Source organism: Bombus terrestris, chromosome 1, assembly GCF_910591885.1.
Source record: "Bombus terrestris chromosome 1, iyBomTerr1.2, whole genome shotgun sequence".
Taxonomy (NCBI): domain Eukaryota; kingdom Metazoa; phylum Arthropoda; class Insecta; order Hymenoptera; family Apidae; genus Bombus; species Bombus terrestris.
In genome coordinates this window covers 2,815,588-2,830,803 of record NC_063269.1, presented here as the reverse complement: position 1 = coordinate 2,830,803, position 15,216 = coordinate 2,815,588, and the positions used below count along the sequence as shown (strand labels likewise).

Sequence of the window (15,216 nt, the reverse complement as noted above, 5' to 3'; positions counted from 1 at the left end):
TTCCCAAAATAACCGTACCGAAATAAAGGTTCGTTCTCGTTAGCGTAAAATTTCTTTGTGGAGCAGAGCTGTTAAAAGATGTTATTGCGTAATGTGAGGATGACGCGTTTGACGGAATCAAATGAGATGTATTTCAATGGCGATCCTATATCTAGTAAATTATAGCTTTTTTTAATAATGCCATATCGATAAATCTTTTTTCTTTGTCCGGTTATGCTGAGAATCCTTTGTGTCGCGTCGAATACGTTTTTTGACGTACATATGTCATATTGAAAGAGCTATTGTGCTCTTCTCGAGTATTCCGAACATTTGCCCGAACGCATCGAGAAAATCATAGGTAAGCCATGGATACGTTAGAAGCAGACACGGCCAGACATCATTCATTCGCGATTTCCGACAGCGAATACGTTGAGTAGGATGTTCGAGTTAAAGTAGTCGTAGTCGGGGAAATTTATTGGACCATCCGCGGTCCTGGGACGTGTGATTATTTGCTCGAGGCGGCAAATTTGTCGGTCTCTCCGTGACACAGAGGAAGAATATCAATCGCCCTAAGGAATTCACGGCTTCCCCGTGAAAACTTACTCTTCCGTCTCCGTTGCAGCGTGTCAGCTTTTGCAAGTTAACCAAGCCTTTATCGGAAAGTTATCAACTTCCGTTTTCCACGACGATATTTCGAGAATTGGATAAGTCGTAGCCATTAGCATTCGCTAACTGTCTGTTATTTTGATTAATTAAATCGATGGAGTTGTTCGCGAAGAATAATTGGAACGAAGTTGCTGCGATCGTTCAATTTTCTGACGATCAGCTTCCATTGATTGCGACTATAGAGAAGCTATCGATTCGGTATAATTAATAGACAACTGTTAAGTACCGTGCGACGTGGAGAATCCTAATTACGCGAAGCCGAGGAACGTGCTATTGCGTTTGCAATTAGCATCGAGTACGACTTGACCACGAAGCAGTTTCGTCTTCGTCCTAAACCAAAATCAGGCATTAGCCAATATTTCGGTGATAAAATATTTTATCTCTGATTTAGAAGCTACGTTATCGATTCGGAAGATTTTGGAGACTTTTAATCGCGCTAAAAGCCCGTTTTTCGTATGTGAATTACTTTCTATATTGTTGAGTAAGTTGCCGATATACGATACACGATATACGAAAGCTCGATAGAAACGATCATGCCACATTTCGCGAGAATTCGTTGGCCAGCGTTTTTGTTTCTCTTTGTTCGGAAACAGACGTCGATTTTCAATATGTTTTTGCACATACTGGCCTCTTCCCCAACCTCTCGCGCTTTTCAATTATCGTGCTTTCATATGAAAGCTTCGCTCTATACCGCGAGCAGAAAGCATCGCATTCTTTCTTAAGAATCGGTATTAAAGCTCGTTTATTGATAGACGTTCTCCAGTGTACACGTATGGCTGAACCTGAAATACAGTCCTCCAGCAGATTGGCTTCCGTTACCAAGGAAAATTGAATACCCTTCGATAGCAGATTCTCTACTACTATGCAAAGTTTTACTTAACACCTGTTTTCCTTTATATTGTATCGAGGATTGATATATCGCACTTACAAGTACTGTACATGTACCTAAAATCGTAGGCAAATAAACAATTTATATAACAGTTTACCAATTTTACTCGGTTTAATTTTCCTCGCTACCTATCATCTTTTGTTTATGTACGTCTACGTTCAGATCGACAGATTCAATCGATAGGAGTTCAGATAATCGGGTATTAAGTGAAATTTCGCTTATGACATCATTTAAAACATGAGTCGTTTGAACATCGCAATAGAGATATTTCATCTCGAACAGAATTTATACACTTAACAGCAAGTATACTGCTAATCAAACAAACCAACGACGATAATCAAGGTAAACGAATCAACATGAGAAATTCAGAATTTTTGATAGATCTATAAATTCACAGCGACGCGTCCTTCTTCGAAAATTTCAATGATATTTTTGTAAAATATATGAATAGATCCTGGGATTATGTATTTTCTCGTGTACCTTTCGTTTTAATCTTGTTTAATACAAATTCTACGCTTCGTTTACTGGTTCCAGCGTAAAGTTTCTCATGGTAGTTTGATTTTCCGCTTACATAAAGTTGCCCCGAAATCGATAGCGAACCTTATGGCAGCGCTCTCACACTCGAACCAATTTGCGTGGTTCTGCGTCGCTTTCTATTTAATAAAGAGGCTTTATCGGCGGAAATCTTGAACTCTGTCGTGGTAGTAACTCGTTATCGCTTGTTTACACCCGACTCTGTTGAATGCTCGCGAGGCGCGTGCACCTTGAGCGTCCCGTGCAAACTCGCGTGAAATTTCACGGCGGCGAGTTGAGCGAGATTAAGGTCGTCGAGGAGTTAGTAAGGTGAGCAAAATGAAATTAGAACGCGTGGAATATTCGTCGATAAAGGCTGGCGGTCTCGCTATGCATCCCTTCTTCTTTCCCATTTTCAGCAGTTTTGCTCGTTCGCGATGAGACTCGTCTTTAGAATTATAGCGGTGAGAGACAGAGACAAAGAGAGAGGAAGAAAGAGAGGGAAGGATTGTTTCGCTGAAAATGACCCAGTCGGTTGGAAACGGAAGCAACGAAGAGTCCATTTTCTGCGTAATACGGCTTTGCTGATTTTCCAGGATGACTTTCCTGGCTATTTGTCTATGCAAATACGAAATACGAATACAAGCCGCGAAAATGCAATAGTCATATAACAATCGTCTGTTGCGCGAAGCTGCACACTATAGGCGAACGTGATACGAAAATACGCGGATTGATACGAAAATCGCAGGTACCGTTGACGTTTCTGTTTGGTGACACAGATTGAATTATAGTAGAAATTCCTGTACATTTCCATATATGTTGTTTCGCCGATATTTTGCCTTGGTTCGTAGTGTAAATATTTGCCTTCATACCTTGGCATTTCACTGTCGACTATATCTTATAAAATTGACAAATATGATGTTTGATTTCTCCTCTGTAAATATCGCACGGTGGTTGAACCCTGGAGATGAAGTTGTTTCTTCAATCATTTTGGTCTTCGCTTCGTTGTTTAGATGTTTCTTATATTATTTATCAATTTCGTTAAAAATTTGAATACAGTTCCAAACGTAATGGCAATTCCGATTTACGAGCTGGAAGATATCACTGTTGTCTGTCCACGTGTTCGATACATCGATGTTTTCTTTAACGAACAGTTATGCGCCTTCCTTCGCTTCTTTGTCGTATAAATCTGGTCTTAAGTTCGTCGCCTGAAGCCAATAGCGGAACATTCAAAGTTCATTCTGCCATGGGTATTATTTGCTACGTAAAAATCCTCTGAAACTGTTGTCGCGATTAACCGGAGGTTTTTGCTTATTCGAGTTTTATTTCGGATCGATAATTTGTCGATGACCAACAAACAAGCCTGACTGGCAAATATTACAAACTGACGAGAGTAGGACGGTGTTGAATTAGATTTATGATATCTTTAGCGGTTGTTAGCTTATTATATACAACCGGACAAATTACGGCCAATGAAAGGCATTGTCGGTTCAAGGTCGTAAACCTTGCGTGTCCAGTTTACGACGTGTTTTATACTTTTCTACGGCACCTCGTCCTAAAATGTTTCGGCGAAATATAAATCACGTGACGAAGTTCGTACGCCATCAAACGAACAGTTTCGACCTCGAAACATTCCTATCAAATTCGAATTCCTTTGCAAACGGGTATTTAAATAGCGTGCGATTCCACAGGATTTTTCTCTTTCTCATTTTAGAAAGGTGCCGTTGAAAATCACAGTGAGCGAGTGTAAAGAATTTCCCGTTAATGTTTGCGCGATGGAATTCTTCGCGTACAAACCCAGCGAATTCACCAAAGAAAATTTCGTTCATCGAATACATTTCCTCCTAATATCGAACAACTCGTTGTTTTGTGTTTGCCACAAACGCAGGAACGAAGCTGCCCTCGCGGCCTGTTGGCTGCGCGCATTGTTCTGCTCTAATAATTGCGTTCATATTCAATTGGTCGGAACGAAAAGGTTCTGCCACGTCGACAATGATTTAGGATCGACTGAATCGCCTTACTGCGGTGATTAGACTTAACTGTACTTGTGGTTAACTGTACTGTACTAGATCGTGCGATCTATTCCTATGACAGGGTATGACAGTTTCGTGTCGTTACGATATTTCATCGTCCAAAATTCTTTGACTATGATCGACTACAATCTCGTGGTTCTGCGAATGCTCGATTTTCTTCGACAGTCGTACATAGCCTATATTAAATTATACTACTCTGACGTGACAGCATCTCGTCACCTCTTTTACCACATTATTATATATACTTATTTAATAACGATGGATTAGAGTAGCGTGCTAAGCACATCGTGACGGACACGTCTTCGAATGCTCGATTTTTCTCAACGATCGCGTGCAATCTATTCAAAATTGTTCCGCTATAATTGACTGCAAAGAATATCTCTTTAAACGCTCGATTCTTTTTTTTTCGCATAGTCTTTTTCGGAAATGTGTCAGGCTTTGCGCGAAAGGAGGTCGCGGAAAAACTTCTATCAATCATTTACATAGTCTGGTTTCTGCGATCTAATCGTTGGAAGATATTAGAAAGTATCGAACGAGGCAAATGAATTTTTTTCTCCGGACGATATACCGTTGAACGAGTATTAATGCTCGGCTACGTGCACAGAATAATTTCGCGAGATCTCGGTGTACCGTGTCGCAACTGATATTATAATTCCTTTCGGACAAAAAATTCGATCTCCATCTTCACCCTCCTCGAGGACTTTAATATCCATTCATGCTCTGATGCCAGTTTCAGAGGGACGCATTTTCTCTCTACTCCCCCTCGTTCGTCCCTCACTTTTTCTTTCGTTTTTTACCTGTCGCTTGTCTGACGACAGCAAGGTCGATACTCCGACCGTAATCTAAGCATTATGATAAATGGATTTTACTAATCAGACATTAAAATCCATACACGAACCTTTGTATAACTGCGACTGCTACGTGATTGGATCGATTAATGCAATGTGACGATTTTGTATGTGTCTGACAGGATGGTCGGTTCACAGTGAATGTGAAAGTTGAAAACTCTGGTAGATTTATATAAGTTCAATGGTCGAATTCATCTCACTAGTTTTCCAAATATCATCGAATAGCGTTTAACTTAGTGCTAGCAGAAATATGTCGTACAGCGTTAAAAAAGGATAAAGAAACGTCGACTTGATAGTTCAGGATTCCATTATCCGTTCGATTCATTAAAAGTAGATACCGGCGTTAGTTTGTACATCGGTTGGGTGAAATGCAAGCGAAACCAACCTTCGCACCTTTCACCGTGGATGAATCATTCACGATGCACATCTGAAATACGAAATCTAAATTCGCCTTAATCTCTGCTGTTAACGTTATCGCGTGTCTACAGGCAGAGGTCTGCCCTTGGTATCTTTCGGCGTGCAAGGTTCTATGACCCACGTGTTCTACGTTCGAACGCACGTGGCTTACGGAAACCGTAACGTAGCTGAATAGATCGTGTAAACAGCATTCTAACGCGGTGTATGCAACTCGTTGAAGAATTCATAGGCAAAGGGGTTAAACGTTAAAGCGGTTCTCAGAGGTCGTGGTCATGTGCACGTGTACAGAGAGGAGACCCTTTCTATATAGCGGAATCGCGGTGGCCCAATTATCTTGTCCGCTATGAATTACTTACTTACAGCCTCGTGGCTGCACGCTGGCATCTTTAGCGAGGTCTCCTAAGATGAAACTTTCCACGTACCTCGCCTTAATTCCATCAACGACGTCTACCCGACGCTGGTTAGGGTAATAAAAAAAGGGAGAAAATTGCGGGGCAGAACTTGCGGCGCTTAAGAACGTTTTTCATTGGGAAATTTCAATGCAACCGTGAGGCGAGGTAAAAAGTTTCTTCGGGCCAGCTTTTGCACTCTTGAAAAAAACAGAGTAATATCGTTCGTAGGCTGCGTGGTAGAAGGCTTGGGAAATTAAGTCGGGAATTAGCGGTTTCATGAAACGCAACCTTGGCGTGGCCGAGACTAATGAACGATAAGTAAAATCGAGGCGGAGCTTGGAAACAAATGGACGGAATAACCGGTTCGTTGTTTCGTCGGTGTTTCTAGTTGGGAGGGGGATGGTATATGGTTCTCGAGAAAGTTGGTTCGATGTAGAAACTAAGTCATTACAGAGCATAAGCATTGTTCTTGCTGTTAATCTCTTTATCAGCACGTGGCTGGCAGCCGGCCAATCGACTTTCTCCTTGACTCCCGGGACGATCTACGACATCTTCACCTTGTTTTCATTCTACTCGTTTCTACTCCAACGTTTCCGCCCACTACGCGAATCGAACGTAAGCATTCGCTTCTCTATCGCGATAACAATACGAAAACTATGAAATTTGTATCCTTATGCGCGTATGTATATAAATATTTTCATCTATTTCGCTTGGTCTATGTTCTTGAATGCGAAAGATGATATTAACGAATTGTGTAACAGAGTTGAGTTACAAGCGGCTCTTTATTTTGATATAATGAGAGTATAATCCATGAAACCTTTATATGGATAAAATATTTTCATATATTTCGTTTGGTTCGCGAATACGAAAAATAATACGAATAGAATTTTTAGTATTTGCCGTGAAATGTGTTTCTTCGCTTCTCGATTATAATTACGATTCCGATTATAAACGATTCGATTCCATAAATAATATATACAACGTTATATACGTGATAGGGGCTTTCGTATATGAATTTCGTTTCCCCTGTATTCTAAAATAACAAGGCTAATAATAACGAACTTTTTAATACTTCAACAGGAAATGTATCCCTGAATAGCCGTATCTGTATAATCCTAATACATATTCATATCTTATAATGTATATTTCACAGCGCGAATTAATTCTTGGAATAAACCGAATTCTCGTAAAATATAAAATTTTCTTTGCAATTACGATTGTATATGAAAAATACCCTGACGTATTGTTGCTCGGTCGTAAAACAACGAGGACAAAATGAACAATCTCGATTCTGCCAACAGTTCCGGAAATGAAATCACGACGGCGAATCATCGGAGCTATAGATCTCGGCGGTTGTATCGCTATACGCGAAAATTTATCAGAAAACGAGGGCGTTGACGATGGCATTTTTTTCGTGGCGGTCAGGCGTGATCCATTGAGCGTGAAACCACGTGGTTGGCCAGCGGCCAACGCCGAGTTATGTTTATAACAACGTATTACGGATTCTACGTGGGATTCACCGCGCTTCGTAACTGCGATACTATGCAGCCTATATGACGATGCGACATACCGTCAGAAATCTTGGACCGCGTTCCCGCCGATAGCTTCCTCTTCTCCTTTTCCTCTTCTTCCGTTTTTTTCCGTTCTCAACGAGATTTTACTTGGACGCAAGCCCGCGCCGACTCTTTTTAAATCTTATTTCTCTTGTTTCTCGAGGATATTTGGAAACGTTTCACCGAGCGGCTCGATCGACGCGTTTTTAAAGGAGGTTGTCATGACGGTCGATCGAATCGATTTTTTCACAATGAGGAAGAAAGGACGACGATCGATTCGGTATTTTGAGAGCGTAACGTTTAATTCGTCGACCCGGTGTATTCTTTTCCGAATAATCCGCGCAATGCGCTTAAAGTTTACTCGAGCGAATTGGAGCGTTAATCCTATTAGAGAAGAGATTATTCTCTTAATGTCTCACCTTTCCAATACTTGGCACAGTCTGCGCCGATTCTCCGAACACCTGGAAAGTTGCAAATTGTCGACGACTCTCCTTCTTTCTTTCGTTCGTTCGTTTTGATAGGGAATTCCAACTTTTTCGATTTTTCCGCTGAAACTTTATCGACGCTCGCAATAAAAATTGGCGCGGAAGTCACGATGGAATTTAATCAACACGCCTCTGTTTGCAACACTTCAAAAATAGATTGGTGAAACAACAATGCGACGAGAAACTCGAATTGAAATTTAAACGATATTTACCGGCTGCCTTTCGTCACAGAAGACCAGTTAATTGGGGCCGCTCCCAACGATGAATAACGAATGTTAATTTCTACCAGAAGAAACTCGTCCATTCAATTATACGGCCCTTTTCACGACCTCTTTGTAAGTCTTTTCATGTTAGTTTTTCCAGCTGAAGTTTTCTCTCTCTCTCTCTCTCTCTCTTTCTGACTATTTCTCCGAATCCACTACACTGGATTATTTTCCGTTAAAACGTAATGACTCGAGACCGTACAATTTTCTTCTGTTACGATTAAACGTTATTTCCATGCAGCGTAGTATAGCCGCCAGCTTAAATCGTACGTTATAAATATGAAACACTCCCTTAAGCTATTATCGGAGCAACCCTTGTACAGTTTATCATGGAAAATTTGCATGTGCTCAAAATTATAATGCTCTTTTGTTTCTCTACAGCGTTATCATTCATCGTGCTAAATTTCATTCTGTTTTAGTAACACCTGTCGTCAGATTGTGAATCTCTGTGCGTTCATAAGAAATGCGAATGCTCAAGAATATGTATAATATGCAAAAACGAGTGAAATATGGTACAGTACTCGTTATAATATTCAGATAAGAATAACGTCTTAAAATACCTTAATCGAAATAAAAGTAAAAATTTCTTTTAATAATCTTTTATGGTAGAATCGTTAACGCAAATTTCCGAACACGTCACAAAGAAGTTTTTTTCTTTTAACTCCCAGGGTCAATTTTTTCGCGACAATTAGTAAAAATTCAAGCCTTGTCAAAATCTCCTAAAATAAGAAACCGCGTGTGTCGTCGAGCTTGAAGAACAAAGTCATCCCACGTACATTTCCGCCCTTTTCGATATCGAGTACCATATTCCAGAACATAGTTTCACAAAGTGAGATTCACAAGCGTTTCGTTCTATTCGCATCGTCAGATTTTTCGCTAGTAAAATTCCATTGTGACATTCATAACGGTAGTTTATATACGTACCATGTATTTCCACTATTTACAATACTCGATATCGTGGAGATATATCGGGCTATATTTCATACGTCCCCAAGTTTCGCTTAAATCGTGTTTAAAGCAACCAAGGACCGACACGCTATTTCTCTATAATCGATGGAAGCGATATTTCGTTTGCGCTTTAAGGGTTTACGTAGGATATGCAACACCTACCAGTCCCTAAAGTGTCTCGCTGTACTATTTCCGTCGCTTTCGGTGCTGTCGGAAAAAGACGCGTGGACGTGTATTAATAGATTGCCCGAGTACGCATCCCCAGTGACATCGCGCACCATCGAAATTCAGCCAAAATCGCAGCGTGAATTTCTCTTATGCAATCGATTCGACCAGTACGAAGAGCAGCGATATGCGCAAGGCGAATGGAAGCTGCTCGCGAACTCACAACCACGCTCCTGTACAATCGTTGTGATTGAATCGCAGATTTTTCGAAGAATCTTGTTTCCATGCAAACTACTGCCAGATTTTTCTCCTTTATATATCGCATTTGCTATTCCGAATACTTAAGAGCGTTTAGAACGTCCATAGGTAAACTGACAGCAAAAAATTTAGACTCAGTTCTAGCGCTGTAGCTATACTGATTTTTTTTTACTGATTTTATCAGTTGGCTGTAGCAGCTAATTTCGATAAATTATCGGCAAAAGAATTTTTTACCAATAAAAATAATTTTTTTAAGATCCTTGACTTTTATGGTACACGTATAGCGTTTCTATACGTTTACTGGTTATGTTACAGTATCGTGGAAACATCTCGAACCATCTATTATAACGGCGATTGAATATGCTTTTAAAAAGGATCTCCATGTGTCTGCATATATAGAAAATAACGTTAAAGTAATTCCTTTATAACGGTACTTGTTCATGGCTTCTTGTGATTCACAGAATCCTTTGAAAATGTTGTAGTAAATAGACTCCTGATCCACGTGTCATACATTATATACATATGTACATATAGAATTAAAGTAACATCATGTGTTCTTTTATTCATTTCTAAAAGCGAAATATTTCTATTTATGGTGGATGATTTAACATTTTTCTACAGTGCTATATATCGAAGAAAGGTAGGACATTTCCATCTATGGTAGATGGTCTAACATTTTTCCACAGTATCGTATGTCGTAAATACGTTGTCGGTATTTTGCTAAAACGTTTGATTACGTTTGTTTCAGAATCACGAGTATGGCGGGTATGGAGACGAATTACGACGTAAAAGGTACGTTACATGAAATTCATATTAATTGAACCTTGAAATTTCTGCTTTTTGATGATAACGTAGATGTTTTAAACGATCGGCGAATTTGAAGCCGGATAAATGGATCAGAGTATAATCGTTTCGAACAATATCTTAATTACAATACCGCGTATACACACTCGTTCTCTTTGTCCTCATTCAACAATTGATCTCATAATGTAGCGTTGCGTTGACCCATTACCTTATCTAACAATCTGTTTTGTTCGGGAATAAGGTCCCACTATAGCAAAACTAGCACTCTAATTAAGAGTGGTGGCGTAGAAAGACAATATCGTGCGATATAGAAAAATAACAAAGTCGATCGGCTAGTCTAGGGATTGAACAGAAGCGAAATATGATAAATTCTATTCACGACGAAGCAGAAGTTATTATTTTGTCGAAAGTTTCGAAATCGGTTCGTATGATTCATCGAGTCACATTGGACCGGGGCGAAACGGCAAAATGTGTCTCTCCGCCGAGTTCTCTCGTTAGAACATCTCATTCGCGAATGAAAGTTAACGCAAGTTCCATAGAGAGGCGAATATCGCTTGATAGCGAATTCTTGCCGCTCTGAATCACGCTTAACGCTCGAGTTAACTTCTTATTATTAGACTTGGCCCGTGTCGGCGCATCGGATCCGTCTGAAATTTCGGCAACCGTCTGCAACGTTTTAATTAATTTCATCATACGCATCTTTTCGTCCTTATCACTGGTCAATTCCATGCTCGTCAGTCGTCGGTTTGTCCGTTTAAATCTTTGAGTATGTAGTAAGTACGTCTCACAAAAGGTGCTAGAAATAATTCGACATTAACATTGTGCGGATAATTTCGCATGGTTGTAACAATTAATTTACTTTGACGGAGCTTCAACTAGGATAATACAAAGCAATTTATCGGATCGATACGAAGATAACCGTAGAAAAGCACGATAAACTTTTCTTTTTATCTTTTTTTCCTTGGTTTTTTCATTTTAATGCTATTTTGTACTAAAAAAATTATGGAGAGAATAGGAAAATTTTTACTAACGTGGGATTGACCGGCGACGAACTGAATTTTCAAACTGCTCCCATTAAAAATGTAGAGAATATGATTCGCGTTATATCCCTGTAGTTTTTTCCATACTAAAAGTTCTTCGTTCGTTGTACGCTTCTCACTCGGTATTGAACGTTTAGGTTTTAGAACACATAAAGCGTCAAGTTTCGAATCACTTGTTATAAACGACGTGTAACTGTATAAACGAGCAAATAGGATCCACAATCGTTTTGTCTATGCTTAAAAGTTTCACCTACGCGTAGTTATAAAAAGAGATTCATGCATTTTTTCACGCAAACAAAGCCTTGGGTACATTTACATACTCCTAGAAGCGTTAAGGCAAGAATTATTATAGCGTTAGAATAGAAAGGAACGAGGACCAAGGGAACGAATCTATCCGATAGGACGACCAATTTTTTTACTCCGCGTTCTGTCGTCTCTTTTCTACGTTTGCGTTCTACTCGAAGGCTTTTCGAGGAACGAAGTTTAATCGTTTAGAGTAGAAGCAACAGATCCGCCAGAGAATTGGTCACTTTGAATTGCAGAACGGAAACACCAGGGATGTCTCCTCTCTCTCTCTCTCTCTCATCTTTTTCTTCTCGTGGAAAAATGGATAGGTGGTTGAATTTCCAATTGGTTGCAAAGAGAGGCTAAAATGGGAGAGATAGAAGTGAAGAGAGGGAGGAAGAAAGACAGAGAGAGAGAGAGAGAGAGAGAGAGGAAGGAGAAGGAATATATTGATGTCAGGCATGAAAAATGTATAGCCAGCTATCCTTCAATAGCCGCTTCCCCTTCGTTGTATCGCGCTGAATCTCGGAAGAAAATTACCGGATTGCGATTTTTCTTTCGTTTCTCTTTCCGGTTAATCGAATATTCGTGCTTGAATCCTTCGACACGCGCAACTTGTGATTTAATAAAAAAATTTCGCCAACTGTGCACCGGCTGATGCAATTTGACTTGAATTCAACGTGTCGAGCCCCTCACACTCTTCTTCACCTCTGGAAATGCGGAATTTTTCGTTGCTACCGTGACTCGCTAAGGGTTCGCGTGGCGCGATACAAAGCCGAGATATATCGAGTTAGCGTTTCCAACGATTAAATTGTTACCATTACTCAGCGAGTTTATCGTAAAGAAAAATTGCCACGTGTAGGTTTAACGATTAATAAAACACGTGGAACGAACGTTGATCGCACGTTGTGTTCTTTCTTTTTCAGAGAAGACAATAATAAACCAAACCACGTTCTCCTCTTTACAATTATCAACCCGGTCTACCCCATCACTGTGGTAAGTGTTTTTTTTTTAAAAAGAAAGTTTCATGTTATCTTTATACTCGATGGAGAAGATATACTAGCGAGGTTATAGATCGAGGTTATTAATCGCCGATATTCCTTAAACACGTTTATTTAAAAATATCGTAAATTTTCTCGGTTGCGAAGGTTAATCGAGAATCGACGTATGAAATGCGTGTATCGCTTGAAAAATAGCACTTTGTATATTTCTATAATAGGATCTGCTTTCCAGATTGTATACTAGACGTCATTTATTAAACGTATGTACTATAAAGAATGAAATAATTATCAATAGACACGATCCTGATGAAGATCTTCGAGAATCTACGCCTATATATTTCACATTATTGTTTCAACTCTTGGAACATATAAACTTTAACATCTGGTCGATTTTACAACCTCGCTATATCTGCTCTATCGATGGTACTTACGCGTATAGACGGTATTTGTTCGATATACGTATAAATTCATACGCGGTGCCTTTGAACTTTCGAACATATTGTATTTTCTGCGCGTGATTCATCGATGCAAATGTTTGTAAATGCGATCATCGGATTCTGCGCGTATTTCGCATACGCCTGTTAAAACGGATCAAAAGGATGAGCAAGACGCTCGTTTCGATGACTCTTGACACGACCTACGCTGGACGATCGTGACCACTAGACAATTACGTTATCGATGACGTACGAGAGAAAGAGTTGTAAAACAAAGATCGAAAGGGGAAAAACGATAGGGAGGGGGAAAGGTGAAGCTAAAGCAGAAATGGAAAAGTATTGGAAACGAATGGCAGGACAAAAGTTGTTGGCACAACGCGAGCACCATACGTTTCGCAGGCCGTCGCACTGCATTTTATTTCTGTTTTGCGCCAATAATAGATGAGCCCTGTCGCTGTTTCTGTCTCACGAATGGTCGATGCCTGTGCGATCTGGCATTGTTCGCACTCCATCCATTTACGAGTCTTCGCATAGCTCTCCGGTCACAATGCTTATTTTCTTTTTTTTTTTTTTTCTTCCTTTTACTTTTTGTCGTTATCTACACGGCAGACGCACTAATTAAAGAGTCTCCAAACCGAAGGCTTTTACGCGCCGCGTTCTTTTGCAAAGCATCCTTCTCGTTTCCTTTTCGTTCACCGTCTCTTCGACGTTTCTACTTGTATCTCCGACACGGTCTCTCTGTCTCGCTTGTTTCTCCTAGGATAACCAACAATTCTATTTCAATTATCCATAAACTAAACGAAGAATGTTAGAAAGTCAATGCGATACTTCGATACTCGTGAAAAAGGGGAAAAAAGTCTCAGCAAACGAACCAGAAGCTACATTTGTAATTTCGTAAGTACGTAAAAAAGTACGGAAAAATGTGGCGAACATTGTTGCAGATAGTTTATTTTAAACTTATCCTAGAACTTTCTGTCGTTTGTGTCATCTTCTTACTCGTCTTTAAATGAAACGCCCTGTATATTACGCGCCTGCCTCTGACTTCTGGCATAAATATCAATCTTAAAATTGTAATCTTGCCATATCTCGATTGGCCTAACCATAGACTCGACTCGCGTCGATTTATACGCACTCGTGTAGTTCTATTATGGAGGCCAGGAAGGCGGTTGCCACGTAGGGGAGCTTTCTCTCCGCCACGAATCACCCTTTGTCATGATTCACAGCGATGTGATTTAATGACACGTAACGCGTAAGCGGAGAGACACGCGAGAGACACTCATCGGAAGATTTCAGATCGAACGGTTTCTCCTATATAAGTTTTCGGTTTCGTAATTTGATTAAAAACTTCTGCTCGAGGGAAAACATTGTCCGCTGGCGAGAAACTAAAAGAGAGGAACGAAGTTCCTCGATTCTCCTCCGTACTCGTTATTTTTCCCACGTTGCTTCCGCTCTTCATAATCCCGCTTGAATACGAATTCGAACGAAGAAAGTTAGAGAGGATTTCATTTTTCATATCCTGGACGTTGGATAATAGGTATCTACGTATAAGTCTGTTGGAGAAGTAAAACGTTTAGGATCGTTTATTAAAATCTTCCTCGGCGTTTCGTTGGTCCGATTCAGCAATACGGAAAAGCAACAGCACGGAGCAGCTTTCAAAAGCTGATATCTATAACGTTGAAATATTACGGCATTCCGCGATATCTTATCGATATTTTCTCAAGGTGCAGCCAACGTCGAACTGTTCGATTTCTTGCATTTGGTTTAACCGAGATATGCAAATTGTTCTCGATGACGTGGAAACCTTTGGCGAACGCGGTCGGTTCGGAGCTGATAAACGTCATGTTCGAAACGAAGCTCGATAGGTTACCTTCTAAACATCTCTGGTTTCACGAGTTTGTAGCAATTTGCTCTATTTCGTTGTTAGTCGCATGATTCGATAAACAAGCTCGTATCGTACGAAAGAAAACGTACTGAGAAGCGAATACATTGCGTCTGCAGGCCACGTTCTATTCATCACTGTAACGCGAGGAATTTATTGGAACTGGGATATAATGCACGCTAAATGTTCGCCTTTAAGTCTGTTGCACACTTGGGCGCACGTGTGACGGCTCTGCGCAAACACCAGGCGTTTGTCGGATAGTGCACTTGGAATTTCTTAGTGTGCTCACGCGACGACTCACCTCGTATTTTCGGCACAATTAGAACGAATAAGCCGATACATCATCGTATTTGCCCGGAATTTA

General features: G+C 40.2%; 1 protein-coding gene across 2 annotated transcripts in view; it reads left to right on the top strand.

The window, feature by feature from the left end:
* Nucleotides 1-15,216, top strand: part of LOC100647365 (heterogeneous nuclear ribonucleoprotein L) — a 165,328-nt gene that overhangs the window by 7,963 nt on the left and 142,149 nt on the right. For both annotated transcript variants that reach the window (XM_003392932.4, XM_012320619.3), the window contains exons 2-3: nucleotides 10,158-10,201; nucleotides 12,465-12,534. In XM_003392932.4, the coding sequence (XP_003392980.1) occupies nucleotides 10,158-10,201; nucleotides 12,465-12,534 (114 nt within the window). The remainder of the gene's footprint in view (nucleotides 1-10,157; nucleotides 10,202-12,464; nucleotides 12,535-15,216) is intronic.